The sequence below is a fragment of the Anopheles cruzii genome, chromosome 2, assembly GCF_943734635.1.
Source record: "Anopheles cruzii chromosome 2, idAnoCruzAS_RS32_06, whole genome shotgun sequence".
NCBI lineage: Eukaryota > Metazoa > Arthropoda > Insecta > Diptera > Culicidae > Anopheles > Anopheles cruzii.
Genome location: NC_069144.1, coordinates 29,746,655 through 29,767,904, shown reverse-complemented (window position 1 = coordinate 29,767,904; position 21,250 = coordinate 29,746,655). Strand labels below are relative to the sequence as shown.

At 43.7% G+C, this 21,250-nt stretch overlaps 6 protein-coding genes across 6 annotated transcripts; 3 read left to right on the top strand and 3 right to left on the bottom strand.

Moving 5' to 3' along the window:
• The first annotated feature begins 4,441 nt into the window (after window positions 1-4,441).
• Window positions 4,442-12,142, top strand: LOC128278823 (anoctamin-4). The gene is made up of 12 exons (XM_053017550.1): window positions 4,442-4,735; window positions 6,675-7,213; window positions 7,662-8,043; window positions 8,742-9,047; window positions 9,103-10,056; window positions 10,134-10,298; window positions 10,363-10,676; window positions 10,749-10,888; window positions 10,966-11,171; window positions 11,287-11,392; window positions 11,471-11,839; window positions 11,957-12,142. Exons 1-12 carry the CDS (start codon window positions 4,442-4,444, stop codon window positions 12,073-12,075), a joined length of 3,894 nt encoding a protein of 1,297 aa, XP_052873510.1. The 3' UTR covers window positions 12,076-12,142.
• Window positions 12,143-12,560: 418 nt separating this feature from the next.
• On the bottom strand, window positions 12,561-13,531 carry LOC128278822 (tubulin polyglutamylase complex subunit 2). Its single transcript, XM_053017549.1, has 3 exons — window positions 13,453-13,531; window positions 13,227-13,394; window positions 12,561-13,153 (listed from the first exon to the last, which is right to left on the bottom strand). The coding sequence occupies exons 1-3, from the start codon at window positions 13,529-13,531 to the stop codon at window positions 12,561-12,563; spliced, it is 840 nt and encodes a 279-aa protein (XP_052873509.1).
• A 576-nt stretch (window positions 13,532-14,107) lies between these two features.
• LOC128269007 (cAMP-regulated phosphoprotein 19) lies at window positions 14,108-16,381 on the top strand. Its single transcript, XM_053006337.1, has 3 exons — window positions 14,108-14,247; window positions 14,906-15,019; window positions 15,085-16,381. Exons 2-3 carry the CDS (start codon window positions 14,948-14,950, stop codon window positions 15,400-15,402), a joined length of 390 nt encoding a protein of 129 aa, XP_052862297.1. The 5' UTR covers window positions 14,108-14,247; window positions 14,906-14,947; the 3' UTR covers window positions 15,403-16,381.
• Window positions 15,891-17,461, bottom strand: LOC128269006 (viral IAP-associated factor homolog). The gene is made up of 2 exons (XM_053006335.1): window positions 17,324-17,461; window positions 15,891-17,234 (listed from the first exon to the last, which is right to left on the bottom strand). Exons 1-2 carry the CDS (start codon window positions 17,327-17,329, stop codon window positions 16,545-16,547), a joined length of 696 nt encoding a protein of 231 aa, XP_052862295.1. The 5' UTR covers window positions 17,330-17,461; the 3' UTR covers window positions 15,891-16,544.
• A 301-nt stretch (window positions 17,462-17,762) lies between these two features.
• On the top strand, window positions 17,763-19,136 carry LOC128277493 (protein crossbronx homolog). The gene is made up of 4 exons (XM_053015956.1): window positions 17,763-18,030; window positions 18,107-18,171; window positions 18,235-18,338; window positions 18,401-19,136. Exons 1-4 carry the CDS (start codon window positions 17,963-17,965, stop codon window positions 18,848-18,850), a joined length of 687 nt encoding a protein of 228 aa, XP_052871916.1. The 5' UTR covers window positions 17,763-17,962; the 3' UTR covers window positions 18,851-19,136.
• Window positions 18,933-21,024, bottom strand: LOC128278821 (enolase-binding protein-like). The gene is made up of 5 exons (XM_053017548.1): window positions 20,902-21,024; window positions 20,558-20,836; window positions 20,168-20,470; window positions 19,492-19,656; window positions 18,933-19,406 (listed from the first exon to the last, which is right to left on the bottom strand). Exons 1-5 carry the CDS (start codon window positions 21,022-21,024, stop codon window positions 19,086-19,088), a joined length of 1,191 nt encoding a protein of 396 aa, XP_052873508.1. The 3' UTR covers window positions 18,933-19,085.
• Between the last annotated feature and the right edge of the window lie 226 nt (window positions 21,025-21,250).

Sequence of the window (21,250 nt, the reverse complement as noted above, 5' to 3'; positions counted from 1 at the left end):
CAGAATTGATATTGATGTGAGTAAAACTTAATGAAAGCCTACAAGTAAGTGCAACTATCTTTCGAGGGGGAAGAAATAATAATTAAAACAGTTAGATACTCAAGCGATTTAAATCAAATGCACACAATATTCATAACCGAGGGATACAACCGAATGTCAAATATGTAGTTTAACTCGTAACCTAAAGTAACCAGTCCATTAATGGAAACATTAAATTGTGCGTGAGCCGTGAGAAAAAAATCAGGATTCTATAGGACGTCGTTGTTCTTGCTCGCCACTGTTGGTGGTTGAATTGCTATGATTTCAAAGCCAATTAGTACGATGATAAGGCCCCAGTTACATTTTCAAATGTACTCCTTTCACACGCAATACCGCTTGTGACTGTAAACAATCTAAGCTGGGGAACAGTTTGAAGAAAGAAAATAAGTTTCGGGACCCCTGTTGAACATTGCTTTCCCCAATGAAACGAGACTGTTTGAAGTAATTGCCTTTGCATTACTTTGCACACCTGGGTTAAGGTTCTACGAATCGGATTATGTTTGCTGGTGCTAGTGATTCCTTATCGAAATAATTTATTGCAACTCATATCTAACCCTAGCCGTTCTCATAACTGTTGCGTTGCGTTTCCATGTTCAACTTGTCCTAAGCCCGGTCTGCAATATTCGCTTAGAAGGGAAAAAGTGCTTTAAACCGAAACTTATTAAATATATCCCTAGCCACAGCCACGCTTATCGAGACGCAGCGTGTACTTTACCAAAGAAGTTTACAGCACCAAAACTAGAAAACGGCACCGAAGCAGCGCCAACCACCGAAAGCACGTGAAGCTACCATTCACGTCGCGGTATTAGTAGTATTAGACTTTGATTTTTTGGAAATGAAAAACAAAGATATCCTTCATCCTGGCTCGTCCTACGAGCGCAAGGTGGGTAAGCGTTTCTTTCTAAATCTGTCAAATTGAAACCATTTTAATGGTTAACAATTAGAATTTGAACATGCGCCAGCGCCACGCATTAAACAATGGCCGACAAATTAAAACGTGATGTTGCGTGCGCCAATATCCTAGGGTGGTCGCGTGAGCCATAAGTTGTGCGTGTGTGTGTGCCTGTGTGTATGTGTGAGTATTTGTATATTTGGCGCCCAACACCGACACATGTACAGTTTTGTAAAGATACTCAACCAAACATAAACGAGAGAAAACTTCAATAAGGGAATAGTAATGGAATGGAATAAAATACGAAATAAAATAATTCAAAGCTATATACAAATTCATTCATATATATACATATACCCTATACATATACAAACAGATCATCTATTTAGGCTTATATTTACACGAAAAAGGCAGGTAAAGAAATCAAATTATTTGAATGACGAGAAAATGAATATCAAAAAGTGCGCCAAGGGAAAAGAACACAGAAACTGAACTACACAATTTTAAAAGTTGGAACCCCTTTTTTGATGGAACAAGAATCAAACACGCTACAATTTGACTTGGCAAACCCAGAAAAAGTAGCCAATCCTCGTACATACGACCGAAAATCCAGCATTTTCAAAAGTGAGCAACAAGAACGAACAAGTAGCTAAGCGAAATACGAAACAACTGACGATACACAAATGGGAATAATTGTGGGCCACAAATGCGAGAGCAAAAGAAAACATTTATAACCGCGAGAAATGTTGTACAAACTTGATGTCACAAACCAACGAACGTTCGGCCACGCATGAGAAAGTAATGCTGGAACGCGAATATTGAACAATAGTCTACACATTTACATTGATACAAGCTCAAATTCTAGGTCAGTTCCGATTGGAAAACAAAACAAAACATAAAAATGAAGCTGTACAAGACGAAGGTGCGACTTTGTAAAGTTGGCTTACAAAAAGTTAAAAATCCACAAAATGAAGGAAAAACCAAACAAACAAATAACGAAAAATCTGCTACATTTTATCCATCGCATGCAAGTAGAATAAATACAAAACCGCAAAACTCTAACTAGAAAACGCAACGGAAACAATGGACCCACATCAATGGCTATTGAGCTACTATTAGAAAACGAAACCAGCAAACAAAAAATACTACGCCGAATCAGATAATAAGCAGAACTTCAAATACAAATAAAACAGTGAACAATTGAATGATTGTGACAGCTACAGTTATTGCTAACCGAAGATCGTGCATCCCGCAACAAAGAGTTGACAACAATTTGAACCGATTAGTTGATGCGTTACAAGAAAAAAAGAATTTGAAAAGAAATATTTACTTACTTTTACACTTAAATACTTTTACCAGTTTGTCAACGTTGGCATCAAATCATTATTTTTATCAGGCCATCACGATTGATGCGTGAAATCGGGCTAAATCATAAATATTGCCAACGGTGTGAACACGTGCTTTTTGTTGACTTTTCATTGCCCGTGCCGCTGTAAATGTGTGTACCAATTATCGACCCCGTCGGTCACTCGGTTGGTTTAGCAATCACCTTCCGACGTTACCGAAGAGCGTTACGTTACATTTACATTTTACGGTACGTCGACAACGTGCAATGGTAGCCGCTTAGCTACCAACACGGAACTCAAATGTTGAAAACCTAACAGAACTAAACACAGCTATCTGATCCTTGTTTCTCAGAATAATGCCGCCAAAAAACCATGGATCTAACAAACGAGCTTCGGTAAGTAAGAAAAGGGGACTATTTGAATTAGAGACGGCAATCGGCAGCGTGTAGGTGTTAGCTGCCCCAGTGGACCGTTACCTGTTCCACGTAGCACGAACCACGGTGCCGGCTACCTCGCTTGACTGACGTCCAAAGAAAATCACTTGCATTACTTATTCACGATCGAATAAAATCGATAAAGCTTCTCACAGGCGCTGCACGAACGAGAAAGGGTGATCCTGTGGTTTACCATCGTGAAAAGGGAATAGAAATACAACAGCCAAACGTAATCGGATGTCTAACCGGAACTCGTGCGGAAAGGTAGCATGGCACGCTAAACAAGCAAATCACCTACGCACCCAAATACACACTTGCTTGCAGGGCCCCCGGAGCCCTGTTTGCGCTTCTATCCAAGATCCGGAACTATGGCAACTCCGCACAGTTGTTCGATCGCCCATCGCGAGGACGATCCATCGATGACGAAAGTTCACGTGGTGGTGCTACCCACGTCGTCGGACGCGACCCGAGCCCCCGTGCATCCACCGACCAGGCCACGGTATCGATTGTCAATCGCTTAACGGTCGCCTGGCGGGCTGCGGTCCGAATCCGGAGGGGGTGTCCATTACGACACGGTGTAATTTTTTCCACCATCGGCATGCAACCACCTTTTATGGGGTCTTGCTCGGTGGAAAGTACTGTCAGTTGCATGACGATTGCCGAACGGAACCGTACGTCCGGCACTTCCGGTCCGGCTGGAGAAAAAGAAAGAAAGCGAGAGGGAGACCGAGTTCATATCGGTCTCTGGTACAGTTGATTTGCACAAACCCGTTTTTCAAACGTCTGGCAAAACACTGTTAACGCTACCAGTGTCCAAATTAATCGTGCATTCTGTGTTCCCGCCGGTGTCCTTTTGACGACATCGACGATTCCCGTCGACCGACCCACCGGAATAGAGTAGCCGTAGCCGCTGCACCGTCGTACAGTTAAACGGGAGTTCAAGCCAAGACAGTGCAATAATCGTGCTACAAACGTTTAAATGGCGTGATTGTTATAGCGAAAAAAGACGGAAGTATCGATTCTGGACCAATAAACCTTCAGAATTGGCAACGCGCACCCGTGGTGGCTCAAAAATCCCCGGGAACCCCTGGCTGGTCCAGCTCCGCCGTCGGTCGATCGATAAGAAGCGGTAAATGATTAATGCAGTAAATGCAACCGCTCACCACACGCCACATATTGGGCGGAAAGAGTGGTGCATGCAATGCACCAGGGGGTTGTGACCATCGCCGAGGCCGGTTGCACCACGGGTGGAGGTGTGCACATGGAATCATTACAAAACGCGACCGACGAGAGAGTGTGTGGAGTCGTGAGTTACGGATCCGCTTTAAAGTTGAATGTGTGTTCTTGTGAGGCACTGCTTCTGCTCTGCTCTGTGAGATCGGTATTGTGAGAATTTAAAAAGTGCCCCACGTGATTTGAAGTTGAATTTTTAATCGTTGGAAGAAAAACCACATTACACTCGGTGTTTGGTTATGGCGACCTGTCGAAAGTTTTGAGTACAAGACACAACAACGGTCGGTAGTGTGCGACCGATGAAGAAGCCTTCGGAACGGAGTGAAGCAGTAGTTTGTAGAACCGATCCTGCGGCAAGAAGCAACAGAGCGACGAGTGTTGGGGCTGGCAACGGTAGAAGCACGCAAGCTGATCAGAACCACCACCAACCGCAGCACACTCGAAGGAGGCGATCGTTACCTCACCTTCCAGCGTCGTCGGTGGAACAGACTTCGTGGATGGCCAGCGCTTGCAATAGCCAGCCTAACGGTCAGGACGGCCGGAACCGCTTGGGTGGCTCGACCGCCGAACCGAACGGCGGGTCGTTCGAGGTGCTGCTACCGAACTGCGTTGCACACGAGCAGGAGCTGGCCAGCGGCAATCGGTGGCCATCGAATGCGCCGCTCAGGACGATACATTCGAGTCCCGTTGGAAAGGTCTGTGGTCGCCAGGACGCGGCATTCGAGTACCCAACGTCGCTAGTTGAAGGCGGCGGGGGTGCCGTTTCGGAGAAATGTTACCAGCATCTCGATGTAAGTAATGATGTAGAGATGGATGATTGATGCAGTGTCCCCGGCAAGCCGTGGCTCGACTAAGGAAACGTTGATTCGTGCGATGATGCTGCGAGATGTAAGACGATGGGAAACCGTGTTGAAGCGTTTCTGTCTTCCTTTTCTCCCGTGGTTCTGAACACTGAAGATTAATTTCTTTAATGTAGCTTGAATAATGACACAAATGTCATTGAGAGCGCTCGAATCGCAACGAAAAAGTTGGGCCGCTTTAAATGTAGAATGTCCACATCCCATCAGCTTAATGTGGACCTATTCATCAGTTTCTAAATGCAATTTCTGTTTCCATAGTTTAGTTTAAAACACTTCCAAATGATGTTGCTAGAAAAAAACGAACATGCGATGGAACTTAATCATTTGAAGCGTGTACGCACAATTTCCCAATCATTCAATGATAACAGCGTTACTTACACGGTAGGACGTTTTGTGCTTTTATTACTTCTCCAGTACTTACAGAAGTATTGTATTACAGTATGTATGTATTATATTTTCACTAACAATGCGATGAGAGTGTAGAATTTATTGGCAAAATATCGGTAGCAAAAAAACGTGTACTTAAACATTTTAGATTACGAATAACATAACTTTTCAATCCAAACGATGGCATCGCTGGCAGCCATGGAGACAACATGAAACCAAAAAAGCGCTACACTTTGTCCTAATCGAGATTCTTCAAGAAATCGATGCTGGCCATAATAGTTACGTCGTCCGATCCATCAATTACGCACGCAATTACCTATATACAATTACAACCGCGGTTCGTTTTTGTAAAAACCAACAGTAGTTACACGGCACGAAGCTCGCGCGTTTTTGCCGTTTTACTCTAACCTCTAATTGACGTTCTCCATTCGCTCCAATCGTTCCCATGGTTTTGAGCATGGCTCGGGCAACATCAACGGTAAAGATTGCGTGATTGACGGAGCAAGACAAAATTAACGCTTATTTGGAAATTGAAACCGAAACCGAAAGGCTGTATTAACGCTAACTAGGTTTTATTTAAGCCATGCATGTTTATTGCACATCGTTTAAATAAAACGCTCTCTTCCGCCCACAAAAGCGGCGAAGCGGAAAACTGGGGTTGAGGCTACCTATTCTAATTCACAGCATATGGTGCCTTTTTCAATCGTAAATATTATCTCAATAGATTGTCGAAATGATTGCTCATTGGCGCGATGATGAAACATTCGCATACAAAAGTGAATAAAATTTAAAAACCATTTTCACCAAAAATTTCATTCAAGAAGAATCATTCCGAAACAGAATGCCAAAGCGACAAATTATGCTTGAAAGCAGTGCACATTATCATGATCTTGGTCAATATCTTATTGAAAACTAACAAAAATATAAAACGTTTAGAAGTGAAAGTACACAGTTTGGTGATTGTTATGAAATGATATGATTCAGTTCTACAGCTATGTAGTATCCCAAACTTAACTTGCTACCGCTTTTTAATGTGTAATTTTTACACATTTCAAAACTAAAATAAAACTCAAGGCAACGACAAATTCCATTAACGTATTCAACAAAGTTTGCAAATGAGTTGGTAGAGTAAAATTTATCGGTGATAGTACCTACATAATTAAGGAAAGGCTTCTAATTCCAAACAACAATGTTACCTTATTTGTAACTTAGTCCCCTAAACTTAAGATCACCAGTTTTAGTTTACTAGTGACAGAAAGCACCAACGTGGAAGATATTTTGTATTAGATATCGCTCCCTGATTGATATAGCCCCTTGATTTTGCTATCGATTTCTAAGCGCAGAAATCGTAGCGCCCATTACGGGTTCCGTTCGTTCTATGCGGTGTGACGAGTAGGGCGCGCACACATAGCTATAATTCCAAATGCTTACGAATAGATGAACGCAATGTTCCGTGTCTTGTTCCTTATCGCCCCGCAAACAGACAAGCCAGCAACATCAAGCATTGATGCGACACAGCACGGACAATTTGAAGTCTATTAATAACGACCAAAGAACCGGGTCTGAGCGTACCAACGGTCACGGAGGCTCTACCGAGTACTTCGCTGGTTTCGATGTGGCTGCAGTGGGTGTTGGTGACGTTGTCAATCACGGCAAGGTGAAATACTTCAGCGCTCGCACGGCCGCCGCAGGTCCGGAGAAAAGCAGCATGCCCCGTATGGAACCGTCGCCTTCGCAAGACAGTACGGCGTCGCCGGGATCCGTCGCTCCTCCTTCTCTGGCAGTGGAGATAGTTATCGGAACGGAACTCCATGCCAACGGTTGCTATCCGATGGCGGCGAACGATGGCCCAGTATCGGCCAGTCCAAAAGATACGGAATTCCGTGACAAGCTGCCAACGCTCGAGGACATCATGGAGAGTCCATTGTTGAAGACACCGGTGGAGAAGTGGTTGCAGACGGAGGATAGACTATCGCGCGAAGAAGTGATCGTATCCCACGTCGGCGAAGAGCACAGTCGAAGGTAGGCTTGGTGGTCGATAGGTGGTTTCGTTATATCTGAATGTCTCCTTTAAATTCTCTTTTCAAAAGATTCGCAATGAAATAAGCCTTTACTAAACCATCCATATAATAATAATAATAGTAGTAGTTCTAAAACCAGTGAGTTTAATGGATAAGGTACGGGTGTGTTGCTGAGGTGCGATTAAATTCTAAATGGATTTAGGTTGAAATGCAAGCCTCCGGATTGCTGATTCGCATGCGAAAAATATTGATCTACTCACTGCTTGCTCTGAGTTTTTTCTACTCCCAACGTTGATTTACTTATCGAAATGCGTTTCTGTCTTCAATCGTGGTATTCAGGACTATCCAATTTAGCTCCCTGATGAATTTGACCCCAATTGGCAACACGATGTTCGGCGTTTTGTTTTATTAACGCAAACGAATTACATATCCAGCCCCGATCTTTACAGCAATCTTTTTGGACCGAAGATCAGCGCCCACGAAAACATTCCCGGCACGCCGATGGACACGCCGGACATCGTGTCGGAGTTCAATAAGAGTTTTAACTCGAGCACAACCAGCATCATCAACGAAAGGCGCCGCTCATCGACGAAACTGCTCGGGTTGGGAGGTTCCGATCGTGACACCATGACCGTGGTTGGCGCGTCGGGTGTGCCAAGCATCCCGACGAACGATGGAACCGGAACTACTGCCGATGGGGCTGGCTGTGGTAATGCTTTGGGCGAAAAAAATAATTCCATCGGAAAAGCCAGCCTGCGCCACATACTGAAGCTACGCAAAACTTCCGATCGGTCCCAGGATACTCGCCGCTCGAGCCAGCAGGACAAAGAGGTGGGCCAACAGACGTAAAACTATCCATAGAACATGCAGTGGGGTGTAAGGATGGTTTTTCTTTGGCACGTTGTTTCTGTGAGCATTCAATAATTAACGAGGTGCACGAAACAAGGTTCTCCTTCGAGATCTATTTTTAATTGTCTTATAGTGCTTCGCCGAAAAGGTTAAACCGATTATGCTTCGACAACAGAGCATGATACACGAAACTTCTTCATGGCCCACGCATGAGAGTGTTAATCATTTGTTATTTGACGGAAGTGGGCACTAAAAATAGACTTTCTCAGCATGAGCCCTCAGTGGTACGTGTGAATTGCATCCATCACATATTCATGAGTGCTTTACAAGTTACGCGATATAATGCGTTTGGTACCTCACAATGATCGTCGGGTATCTGTAAGTTCTAAAAGTGTTCCCTGAAGAGCTTGGCCACCCTCAAATACTTCTAGCGACCTTTGCTTTTCTGTGTTTGACGTAGTTTTCGTTTCTCCAACATCTCATCTGAAACACTCTTTGCTGTAGTCAGGTCTAATTCTTGTTGGCCTTATCCTGAGAATAGGACCTGCAAACACAGTTCACGCGTTTCATAAAGCAAATATACAGTCTCAAATATACACTAGCTTCTTCATTAGAAATTTTATGCAATCTCAACTATGATAATTTGGCAATGCTGTTTTGCTATCTATTGGTTTGTGAAGGGTTTGGACCCCGAGTCGCTCATGTTTCGTGACGGTAGGCGAAAAATCGACATGATCCTGTGCTACGAAGAGGAAGACCACGGCGTGATGACCGAAGAGGAAGCCCTAAAGCGCCACCAGCGAAAACTGTTTCACGAAAACCTCGTTCGGGAAGGACTGGAAATCGAGTTGGAAGACAAAACTCAAGCATTCGACGGTAAAACCTACTTTGTGAAGATTCACATACCTTGGCGAACGGAGTCACGCTACGCGGAGGTGATGAACCTTAAGCTGCCCGTAAAACGGTTCATCACAATCAGCGTGAAGGTTAGTGTCTTTGATTGCCAGTAGCACAGTTTGGTAAGCTTCCCTTGGCTTCCAGGAAGAGGAAACAGCTCTGCGCCGTCAGCAGAACAAGATCATGAGCTACTGGTACCGACTGGTGTCGCTCACCGAGTACAACCATGGGCGAATCGAAAAGGAACCTTCGTTCTACTCGGCTACAGCCAGCGGCAATCCCGAGGAGCAGTTCATCGTAAAAGACCGTTGCACGTCCTACACGAGTGCACAGCGCAGTCTGGTCGTTATGCAGATTCTGATGAGGACGCGTTTCGATGAAACGGAAAAGATGAACAACATGGGCATTAGGCGGCTACTGAACGACGGTACATATCTGGCTTGCTTTCCGTTGCACGAGGGACGCTACGATAGGAACCACTCGTCGGGAGCACTGTTCGATCGTCGGTTGCTCTACCTCGAATGGGCCCGCCCCATCAAGTGGTACAAAAAGCAACCACTGTGTCTCGTTCGGAAGTACTTTGGCGACAAGATTGGACTCTACTTCTGCTGGCTCGGGTTCTACACGAAGATGCTATACGCACCGGCGATCGTTGGGTTGTTCTGCTTTCTCTACGGTCTTGCGTCGATGGATTCGACCGACAACATTCCGACGAAGGAAATCTGCGACTTGAACGGGCCGGGTAAAATTGTCTTGTGTCCGTTGTGCGATCAAGCCTGCAGCTACCAGGAGTTGCACGACTCATGTTTCTTCGCCCAGCTGACCTATCTCTTCGACAATCCGTCGACCGTGTTCTTCGCCATATTTATGTCGTTCTGGGCCACAACCTTTCTGGAACTGTGGAAGCGCAAGCAATCCGTGCTGGTATGGGAATGGGACTTGCAAAACATCGAAAACGAGGAGGACATGAGACCGGAGTTCGAAACAACCGTGAAAACATTCCGCACCAATCCCGTTACACGCGAGAAAGAACCCTACATGCCCACGTGGACCAGGGCCCTACGGTTTATGGTGACCTCTAGTGCCGTTCTGTTTATGGTGAGTAGTAAATGCACTAAATTGTTCCGCGTAAGCAACTGTTGCCAACATGTTTTTTGTACACCATATTTGGACAGATTTCTATTGTACTGGGTGCCGTTCTCGGGACCATCATTTACCGCGTTTCTCTGGTCTCAGTAATTTACAGCGGTGGAGGGTCATTCTTTCGAAAACACTCAAAGCTGTTTACCACCATGACTGCTGCATTGATCAATCTTATCATAATCATGATTCTAACACGAGTAAGTTCAGCGTACCATTAAACCTGACTACCGTTTTGATATAATCGTGAACGTGCTCAAACAGATTTACCACAAGCTGGCCCTATACCTGACGAACATGGAAAATCCACGAACGCAAACGGAATATGAGGATTCGTATACCGTGAAAATATTCGTGTTTGAATTTATGAACTTCTATAGCTCCCTGATATACATAGCGTTCTTCAAGGGCCGCTTCTACGACTATCCCGGGGACGATGTAGCCCGCAAAAGTGAATTCTTGCGACTCAAGGGCGATATCTGTGATCCGGCCGGCTGCCTCAGTGAACTCTGTATTCAATTAGCCATTATTATGGTGGGGAAGCAGTGTTGGAACAACTTCATGGAATATTTTTTCCCGTACGTGGCTAGCGACCTGTTGCCAGCGAGCTGGATGTTGCATTAATCATACAATGGGGCTTTCTTTTTTAGTGCATTCTACAACTGGTGGCGCCAGCGGAAACACAAGCAGCTCACGAAAGACGAGACCCATTTGCATATGGCTTGGGAGCAGGACTACCATCTGCAGGATCCGGGAAGACTCGCCTTATTTGATGAATACCTAGAAATGAGTAGGTTAAATAACTTTTACGCAAGGATGTGTTTATCTAAAATTAGTTTATTCTACTATATCTTTCCTCTTCTCTAGTTGTGCAGTACGGATTCGTAACGTTGTTCGTCGCTGCTTTCCCTTTGGCGCCATTATTCGCTCTGCTCAACAACATTGCCGAAATCAGACTGGACGCGTACAAAATGGTTACACAATCGAGGCGACCGCTCGCAGAACGCGTTGAAGACATTGGTGCATGGTACGGAATTTTGAAGATCATAACCTACACAGCTGTCGTATCAAACGTAAGTGTCGGTTGCTTGGCTTAACATAAGTTATTCGCTAATTGAAGGTTCTATCTGCCATATGTGAAAGAGAATTGTTACTGTTGAAGCATTTAAAACCGTATTTTTGATTCAGGCATTTGTGATTGCCTATACGAGTGACTTCATTCCGCGGATGGTCTACAAGTACGTCTACTCTCCTCATTTTTCTCTGCACGGTTACATTGAACATTCACTTTCGAGTAAGTGCTTTGGATAGCATTATAACAGGCAAAAGTACATGGTTTGAAACTTCGTTGACGATCGTTTGAAACTTCCAGCTTTCAATACATCCGACTACAAAGAGGAATGGGGTACGAAAACTGAATCGGATCCGGATACCTGTAAATATCGCGGCTATCGAAATGGGCCGGATGCCAGTGAACAGTACGGACTGAGTCCACACTATTGGCACGTGTTTGCCGCACGATTGGCTTTCGTTGTCATTTTCGAGCACATCGTGTTCGTCCTGACCGGCATCATGCAGTTCATAATTCCAGATATTCCAATCGAGGTGAAAACACAGATGCAGCGCGAACAACTTCTAGCCAAAGAGGCAAAGTATCAGCACGGATTGAAGAAATCGCGCGAAACGGACTACGAAGAAATTCTGCACACATTACGGGAGCAAAGCAACAATAGCAGGCAAGGTAAAGGGCACTCGGAATTATCAAAGATGTGGTGTCATTAAAACCAAGTTTAACGTTAGGAGTTGATAACGGTTGCTCAGACACGGGTTCAAAATTAACTCGGTTCTCTTTTCACAGGTATGCGCGGCAGTTGGGCACGCCGTCTTAGTCGGCTTAGTGATGGACTTGACGCACATGTAGACGTTCCGAACCGCCCAAGACAATCGTTAGAGTCAACGGTGTGGGAAGTTACCTAGCATTAGCTGAACAGTGGAGTGTGTTTGGTCAAAGAAACATCAAACTCCCTGTTTTGCCACTACTTTTGCCAAGCTCTGAGATATTTCTCTTTTACGATTTCTGCCATCATTATCTACAATCACAAACTCAAGAAATTCACGGTATGGTAGGTTCACGCAACACAAAGAACGTAAGAAATGATCAACCCTTAACATAATTCTCAAGACGCCGAAACTCGATCGTGAGACAAAGTATGAGACAAGTACGCCGAACCTGCCATATCGGTCGATCAACTTAACGGAAAAATCGGCACTCTCTCTCTCTCTTTGCCAAAAACAGTAAGTGGTCTGATCAGAACTTAAACCCTAAGTAAGCATAGTGAAAAGTTCTTGTAAAATTTGTACATTTAAATTTACGACTAGATAATGTGTAGATGACAACCAATGTAAGATCTCACCAAGAACTATGGAGTATCGAGTTGGCATGAATAAACGATCTGCAGTTGTTAGTTGTTGTTCAATCGCATTTTCTGTGTCTGCCGCGAGCAGCGAAGTTTCGTCCGGAATACGGCCGGATCCAGTACGTTGAACGGTGGATTTTCATTAACACAAACTATGTTTTTTAATCTCCGGCAATCGTTTTTCTCCAGCAAATGAGGTGCCAAGAGCAAAAACAGCTGCTCAGTCCAGGCAGGCAGACCACAGCTTGAAAAGCACAATTCCCAATACGGCAAGCCGAGATGGGCGATGCTCATGCGAAGGTACTCGGTAAACGATTCAGCTAGGAACTGCCATCGTAGCGAGTTGGTTTCGAGAAGAAAAATGTGCGGTGTTGATGTTTCCGGTGTCTCATAGACGAGACACACTTTCGCTAGATTTGCTATGGTGCTTAGCTCGAAAATTTTGCTCCTTGAGTTAAGATTCAGATGGTCCAAGTGACCTGAGCTAAGATCAACATAGTTCGACTGGCGTATGATCGGAGGCGCCGTAAGGGTTGTGTTAGGGCTGACGCTGAGTATAGTGTCGATATTGTCTCGTACGAGGGTGATCTGTATAAGATGCGGAAAATGTATGTGTCCCACGCGGCGAGTGTCATTTGCTAAAGAAAAGCGAACGTTCTAAGTTAGTACTGACAGAGTTCTCTTCTATGCACGTTGCAGTCTATTTCTTACGTGAATATTGATAGCTCCAGTAAAAATTGAATCCATCGGTCGAAAGGTAGAACCGTTTCATGTCTTCTGGCAAATACACATTATGTCTGGATTCCCATGCAGTAACTTGCGCCTTTTCGCATGGTAAACGTTTCTCCAACGTCACATTCGTTATGCGTGGAATGTTGTCTGCAATTCAAGCCAAAGTTAATGAAACCCAAATCGCTGGTGACGGCACTGTACTTACTCAACACTTTTGCCAGCCCTAAGGATAGATTTTCGTAGAACATATCTTCTGTATCAGTACCAATTTTCAGCCCTGCCATTGTTTTTGCTAGCATAACAACCAGTAAACATCGTCCATATGCGGACAATCATGGTATTCCTGTTGCTATGGTGATCGAATGAAACTTTACCGTTTACTTCATAATTTCAGATGCTGAGAATTCATAATTCGAGAGCTCAACGAACCGATTTATTTATTGACTACTTCGCCAAATGAATAAAATATGGCACAAAGCAAATAAGGCCCGGTAGTTTTCAACTTGGTGCAAACATGAATTAAATATGCAGTACACACTGGAGTATCACCCTGTGTTTATATCTACGTTCAATTATACTGCTGACAGCTTTTCTGTCTGACAGCATCAAACTGAAAATGATGGAAAATGATCTAAGATTAATAAAACGGCTATACTGATGTTAAATCCATCAAACATTTATAATTCTCAAGCCCTATTCTCAGTTATACATTTTAAGGCAAAAGAAAAGGTTAAAACAGATTGCCTGTGACCGCAACAAACCGACGCTCAAACATTGCAGTTGCTGTGAGAATGTTTCAATCGCCCATCTGGCAACACTGTAAACTAACAGCATATTTTGGAATCCGTTCGAGGCCGTCAAAAACGCAAACCAAGAGAAATAAGAACGAGTGATTGCAAAAAAGTTTCGCGACGGAATATTGTACATTCTCCGTGTTTCTGAAGATCAATATAGCTGCGGACACGGAATACAGTACGATTGACGCAAACGCAAAATCAAAGTAAGAACTAACAGTAGATAACTTTACGGGGGAAGATTATGGCCCCGTGGGCATCTATGGTTTGCAACCTCCATTGCCTTTGCCGTTGATTTGCATCATGCGTCGCTTCGCTGCAGTAGCTTGGATAGGTTCGCGAACGCTAATTTCATGCATACAAGCAACACAATGTTAACTATTTCTTTACAAATCGATTTGAGTGATGTTTTGCAGTAAGTCAGAATTGGGAAAATAATTTTCGCTTGGTGGTCGATGTTGTTTAATAAAGTGGCCAAAACCTGCTTCAGACATCCTTGTAAACCATATCAAATCCGATAAGGCCGACTGTGAAAACATCGATCAATTAGTCAATTGATTTTTCTATGTTCCAACAGCCTTTACCAGAGGACCATTCCTTAATTTGCGTTGTGAATATGTTATGATTGACAATACTTTCTTTTTTGATGAAAAGTCCAACCATCTTTTGGCTTGTGCCAAATGGAAAGAAATTGCTTTACAACAGTGAACACTGAGCGTGAATAGATACACTTTTCGTAACCGTAATCACCACCGCGTTCTTTACAATTTGTTTTGCCGAATTTCAACATAGTATCAACAAGCAAATATGTCAAGTTTCTGTGTTGCCGTCATAATAATGTATCGTTTTGTTGTTCAATTTTAGAACCAAGTACATTTCCTTAACTGCACATTCGATTTCGCAAACATGAGTTCCGAAGAGAGCACAGAAAAACAGCCCACCCTGGAGGAAGTCGCTGAAGATCAGCAGGCGGAGGAAGTAAGTTTCGATTTCGTTTTAAAACGTATGAGAATGTACTTCAAAGGTTTTTTTATACGTTTCAGACACCACAAGAACAGCAACAATCTGTCAGTGACCTAGAGAAGCAAGAGGAAGAGAAAATGAAAGCCAAATACGGCTCGAACGTCGGTATGGGGGGACCACGCGGTCTCGGAGGTCATTCTGCATTTCTACAGAAACGCCTTCAGAAGGGTCAAAAATATTTCGATTCCGGTGACTACCAGATGGCAAAGCAGAAAGGTGGTGGTGTGAAGCAGGTGTTTGCCAACAAAGTTCCGACTGGTGAAGCGATACCAACTCCAGAATCGGTACCAGTGCGAAAGACGTCGATTATTCAAACATGCAACAAATTTCAAAGCTAAGTGGCGCACGCATTGTTGAGAGAACTCTATGGTTTGGGAGACGTAAGAGAAGTTATCATTCTGGCATCAATATCAATGGATACGTTTCCGTTAGGGGCGTTCTACGAATTCACAACGGTCATGTTTTTAATGCAAAATTAAATGTTAGTGTCTCTTGCAGCACTTCGTTCTCCGGTTCGATCGATCAACTTAACTTAATCTCAATAAGCCATAGCTGTTGTCGGTTACAACAGTGTTCGAAGTGAATTACGGAAAACTAGCCTTTTCCCTCTCAGAACCATGTTTCGATCGAAATAACCCCTTATTCAATAGCAAACTATAACACTTCAATTCCCTATTCATACGATGTTCTATGCCTTATGTTTCTCTTCTAAAAAAACCCCCAAAAACGAATGTTTCTTTGATTAAATCCATTTTACACGTAAGGTTTCTTCTTTCTGAATTAATGATAAAGACACTTTCTTTTAATATTGGTAATGTACTTGTAAAACCGTAGTCGAGTAGAGTTATGTGTATCCTTTGGAGGCAAATTAGGAAGCAACCTTACACGCAAGATACGGAAAATGAATGCTCTTTCAAAGTTTTGGCCAACGATATATGTGTGTTTGTGTGCTACTGTGTAAGTATGTAAGCGATAGGGAAGGTTAAGTTGAACGGGGTGGCATTGTACGTGTGCCGTGCATGTCCCTGAGGGTGCAGCTTTGCGACATGCAGCAGCACGTGAAGGGGGGAACAGATGAAATTACGACGAGAAGTTTCGAAGAAAATGTTCTTTTGGCCAGCAAGAGAGAGAAGTTGGTGAAACAGCTGTGAACCGTGCTGCATATTGAAGCCACAGCAGCACACTCACGAATAAAACTGATGGTAGAAGGTATTTTGTTAAGGACACTGACTATAGTGGCATATTGTTAAAGAGAAAATACAATTGTGAGCGAAGGTTGGTACAAGAACTGTAAAATATAACTAAAGTCGTCCTGTGCTGCGTGCGTTTAACTGTAATATTTCAAACACAATGACAACGAACTAAATGAAAGTTGAATCGTATAGACAGCTTTGAAAAAGTGTGCAAAGAAACGATTGTCTCTTCTGTAATAAGCTTCAGTTGTATTTGGTTGATAAGTTATATTGAAATGCTGTCTCCTCTACCAGTCGTTATTGTCCGACAGCTCGGCAAACATTTTATCTTTAACTTTTTTCGATGCTCGCGGATCCTCCTTGATGTTGCTCTCTATCGCCTTTGCCTGTCCGAGCATGTACTCCAGTTCGTCGCACGTTAGATTCGGTCCACCAAGCTCGATCGGGCCGATAAACTGTTTCTTTAGCTGGCCCTCATAGTACACGAAAATTGTTGGGACATTACGCTCGGGATAGTTGGCAATACATGTGGTTGCAATCGCCCGAACGAATTTGGTCATCGGAAAACTCATTGCCAGCTGCGTGAGGTGTTGGTTGATAAGCGCGCACAATGGCAATCCTCGACTGTACAGGTGCAGTACTACGTAGATGCCCTCGCCGGCTTTCGTTACCTCGTCAACATAATCCTGTCCAGATATTTCGCGTACCGTTCCGAAACGGGCTCGGCTAGCTGCCGCTTGCATTTCCGCCAAGCGTTTCAAGCGATATTGCTGCAACACGTCTTCGTCTTCCGAGTCCTCTAATTCGTCTAGCTCATCGAGATCCAGCTTGGATAAGTCTTTACCCTTTTGCTTTTCCTCTATAGTACTCTCGAGCATGTTAATGATCTCATCTTCGGTGATTTCCTTTTCTTTTTTTTGAGGTATGATTCCTTTAGCTCGTAGAACATCATTCCACTCAGTGTCTTCGTTGGGATCCTGCGTTCGATTAAATGGGTCATCGAATTAAACTCTCGGGGCTGCTACTCAGATTAAGCACCATAAATGGTCATTTTTTGTCAACTTGCCTGCATTGTGCGCGACTTTTTTATGACCGCTCAACTAAATGTGGTTTACTTCTTCACGTGAAGTAGCCTTTTATCACAATAACCGTGAATCGGGTACCGTTAGTACAGGGCCGAATTAGTTGGAATAATCTAGGAAAGTGCGGCTGGCCGACACAAGAAAATGGCACGGTGAGCAATCAACTTGACTGACATTTCTGTAACTTTGTTGTCATTTGAAAGCCACAACCAAGTTGCAAAAATATGCAACTAATGGGTAAAAACAAATAGATGGCATTCTAGCTACCAGTAAAACATGGCGCTTAAATATTTTATTAAAAGGTGCATCACAAAATTAGTTAAATGCTCAGCCAAAGTTTCAAATGTCATCCACGCGACTTTCTAGCAATAACGTCAAACACGACAGCTGAATTAAAAACACACTAAAAAGGACTGTCATATTCGAAGAAACAAGAGGAATTTGTTTTCAACCAAGCTGGAAAAATGTTTTCTAAGCTCAATAGAAGGTTTTAACAATGATAAGTCGTTAACCATGAGTGAACGAATGCAGCGGGAACATCGATAGTACAAAACAGCCATCCGCGTACGCTTTAATCAGCTATAATAAACGAGTTTAACAAGGAATACCACTACAGCAGAACAATGACCCTAGCCGCCGAGGATAAACTGCTGGAGACGGTCCTACAAGAGTACAAAATTTTAACCGAATAGTGAGTTTGAGTTCTACCTACTATCTATTACAAAACCGAACTGTATTCATTAATTGAGAACACTTATTACTTGCAGTGAGCGTCTTCAAAGCGAAGATCTTGGCGGAGTTTATGTAACTCCGTCGTACGACAATCCCTTCCGTAAGTGATGGCTTCCGTGTTGACTGTTGATTTAGCATGCTGAGACAGTCTCTATCATTTTAGTTTGGTTTGGGGTCATATTCGTGCGTGGTGGCCTGTACAAAGGAGGAGTATTTCGATTCAGCGTTTTGCTTCCAAACCTTTTCCCCAACGATAGTGCGATTCCGGTAAGTCATCGACAATCAACAAGTTTCATTGTATCATTCCAACGTTTCTGTGCCCACCGTAGGTAATCACTTTTCAAAGTGAAGTCTTTCATCCACTAATTCGCTCTGCGGACGGTGTGCTAGATTTGTCGGATGCTTTTCCCAAATGGCGAGCCGGAGAAACTTACATCTGGCAGATCCTTAAATTTGTACAGTTCGTCTTTCAAAGCCTAGAAGAGCACACAATACAAACAGAAGAAGTTGCCAATCGGGATGCGTATGAAATGATGCACGACAATCGGGCCGAATTCATGCGGCGCGTTGAACAGTGCATTGATGAGAGCCAATCTAAGTTGTACGATCTTCCACCAAAGCCGGACAAAAATTACATTTGTTTCGATCGGTTCAACCCGGAAGTACACGGACCGATACTAGAGTCGATGAAACAGAACAAAGTGGCCGAAGTAACGACACCTCCCTCTTCGGGACTGTCTTGGGTACGGAAAGGCCTATATCAACCGCTCACTAAGTAGTGCTCCGGTTAGCGAAAATTTGTTACAACAAAATGGTAAAAACCATACATCGCCAGAACGAAGTAAATTCAATTTTAAATAGTTTTATTTCATTTTAAATACACGCTGTGTCTCTTTGAACAAACAAATTAACTATACACTAATACTTGTGAATATGCTAATAAAATGCGAAACGCACTACAATTTTAAATAGACCGTGCAAGGTGTGTTTAATAATTTGCGAACTGTAATTATGCTACGTTCGACTGTACTTTCCTATACGCAACCGTTTCGCACGATGATTTGCCACGGTCCGCCGTATGATGTCGATGAGTGCTATACCTAGTATGGAGAAAACCAAAATAGCGGCGCCTATTGCGAAGTTACGAAATCCGGGATACACTTGCCCCAAGTCAAATTCGTTAATGTGTATGTGAATATTTTCCGATTTCGCTTTAATTGGTTGAGGCTCACTGTTGGTGACCACCATGTTCCCGGCTTCTGGTGGCTGAGTGTCGTACAGGTTTACCGGCTGAGCATACTCAACGTGCGTTTCAGTGAGCTTCGTTTCAATCATCTGAGGGTAAAATAACAGAATCCAATGAAGAATGTTTTGTTAGAATTAACAGTCAACTGACAATGATCCAGGTAACGATACTTACCGCTCCGTCTATCGCCGCAAGTAACTTAGACCAACCGTACCCCTCTTCATCAGAGTAAACTGTAATCAGCTTGGCGCGGAACTCGCGATAATCACGTCCTTCGGATCCCATGACCGTTATATTTATTGTGCTGTAAGGACTCATGTACCGGATAGCATTTACGGTCTGCAGTGGGTAAAAAAGATACAGTACCATAAGCATTAGTTTTGTAAAGTTTTCAAGCAAGAGTTTGAGCAGAAAATTAAATCGGCCTTGATCACTTTTTTCCGTTATATTTACTCTGCAATCTTGTCTCAGTTCCGCGGATAAAAATGGCATATTTACGACTCATTTACTTTTCAAAAGATTTACAGCCAAGCGGGTGCGAATCGATTGTTTAGTAAACACAGTGTTTACCTGATGCATCAAGCACTTCACGCGACCTGTTCTAGTCACGATTAAGGTGGTTTTGAGATTAGCAGATATTCTGCAAGATAGCGAGGAATTGCTGAACAATGATTGTGATAATAGTTTGTGTAATGCGCCGATTCCACATCGTAGAGGAAGTTGGTATAATAAAACCGCCATTTTGATCACACCGTGTAGAACATCGGACGAAGATATGGTGGCAATCTGCTGGCCCTTAAATTACATCTAGCCAGAAGATAGCTTCACACGTGACGTGATCAAAATTTACCTTGAAATTGCGACTGTAGTAGGTTTCACCAGTGATCAATTTGTATGTCTCCGTTTTTCCTCGATAAACTGACAGCGACACACCCTGCGCCACAATGTCCGGAAGGATGTACTCGACCCTCGTATCGGCTAGATAAGAAATATCCTGATCCACATATCGATAAGCGGCGTCGCGGTTTTTCAGTGTAGCGTATGCCAGCAGGGGCGATCCGAGTCGAGTAGTGTTGGTCCACTTTTTAAATACTAAATCGCGCAACTCGTACCGTTCGGGGTATTTCTCTGCCAACAGTAACACCACTCCGTCCTGTGGATAATATCAAAATGAAATGCTTTTTACAAAACTACTCTCCTGTGTTGTCTCTACGTTCCACAGTACTTTCTTTCAACTTACCACACCGCCATTAACCGTGGCACACTTGTTAGTCGTTACATCGTAGCTACAATATTCGGCAAACTCTTCATCGCCAATGCTCTTACCCAGGTAACGCTTGGACGATCCAGTGTCCGAAAGATCACCGAAATTTCCGGTTGGAATCCATAGCAAAACCGAGGTCGTTTTCTGCTCACCACACAGATGCTCGACAGTCCGATCGCTGAACTCGCTGCTTAGCGATTTTACCGAAATGCTAAGCAATGACGAATTTACACCACAGATTTCCGATAACAGAGACTAAAAGTGAACATCGAAATTTTGCATATTTCACCATGGATTGAACATTGCACGCGTCTACTCACCTCGACACTGATTTCAAGTCTACTGTTAACTAATACATGACTACTGGTGATAGTAGAGGATTCGATAGTTGCTGCAATCAGCAATGCTGCAGCTGCAGCCGCAATTAGTTTTCCTACAGCCATCCTCCTGGACGGCACAGACGGCCGGAGCACGTTACAGTATCGCAAGAAACGGTTGCCGCCAACTGACTGGCACGGTGTGTGCCACAAATCGATGGATGAACTATCTGCTTTCCGGCAAATCACAGGCCCGAGAACGGTAAATGGCGCACCGTTATCTATTCGCACCGCAACGGACAAGCCCGCCTGCCCGACCGAAAAAAGATCCGCAGCTAACGATATTGGCCGC

Bases quoted from the DNA above. Each gene is read 5' to 3' on its own strand.
- LOC128278823 (XM_053017550.1), top strand. From the start codon at position 4,442: ATGGCCAGCGCTTGCAATAGCCAGCCTAACGGTCAGGACGGCCGGAAC. The intron at 4,736-6,674 runs GTAAGTAATGAT...CCCCGCAAACAG, and splicing joins AATGTTACCAGCATCTCGAT to ACAAGCCAGCAACATCAAGC. The intron at 8,044-8,741 runs GTGGGCCAACAG...TGGTTTGTGAAG, and splicing joins CGAGCCAGCAGGACAAAGAG to GGTTTGGACCCCGAGTCGCT.
- LOC128278822 (XM_053017549.1), bottom strand. From the start codon at position 13,531: ATGGCAGGGCTGAAAATTGGTACTGATACAGAAGATATGTTCTACGAA. The intron at 13,395-13,452 runs GTAAGTACAGTG...CTTGAATTGCAG, and splicing joins AGGGCTGGCAAAAGTGTTGA to ACAACATTCCACGCATAACG. The intron at 13,154-13,226 runs GTAAGAAATAGA...GCTTTTCTTTAG, and splicing joins CTGGAGCTATCAATATTCAC to CAAATGACACTCGCCGCGTG.
- LOC128269007 (XM_053006337.1), top strand. From the start codon at position 14,948: ATGAGTTCCGAAGAGAGCACAGAAAAACAGCCCACCCTGGAGGAAGTC. The intron at 15,020-15,084 runs GTAAGTTTCGAT...TATACGTTTCAG, and splicing joins AAGATCAGCAGGCGGAGGAA to ACACCACAAGAACAGCAACA.
- LOC128277493 (XM_053015956.1), top strand. From the start codon at position 17,963: ATGACCCTAGCCGCCGAGGATAAACTGCTGGAGACGGTCCTACAAGAG. The intron at 18,172-18,234 runs GTAAGTGATGGC...CTATCATTTTAG, and splicing joins GTCGTACGACAATCCCTTCC to TTTGGTTTGGGGTCATATTC. The intron at 18,339-18,400 runs GTAAGTCATCGA...TGCCCACCGTAG, and splicing joins CCAACGATAGTGCGATTCCG to GTAATCACTTTTCAAAGTGA.
- LOC128278821 (XM_053017548.1), bottom strand. From the start codon at position 21,024: ATGGCTGTAGGAAAACTAATTGCGGCTGCAGCTGCAGCATTGCTGATT. The intron at 20,471-20,557 runs GTAAGTTGAAAG...TATTATCCACAG, and splicing joins CCACGGTTAATGGCGGTGTG to GACGGAGTGGTGTTACTGTT. The intron at 19,407-19,491 runs GTAAGTATCGTT...TTTTACCCTCAG, and splicing joins TTGCGGCGATAGACGGAGCG to ATGATTGAAACGAAGCTCAC.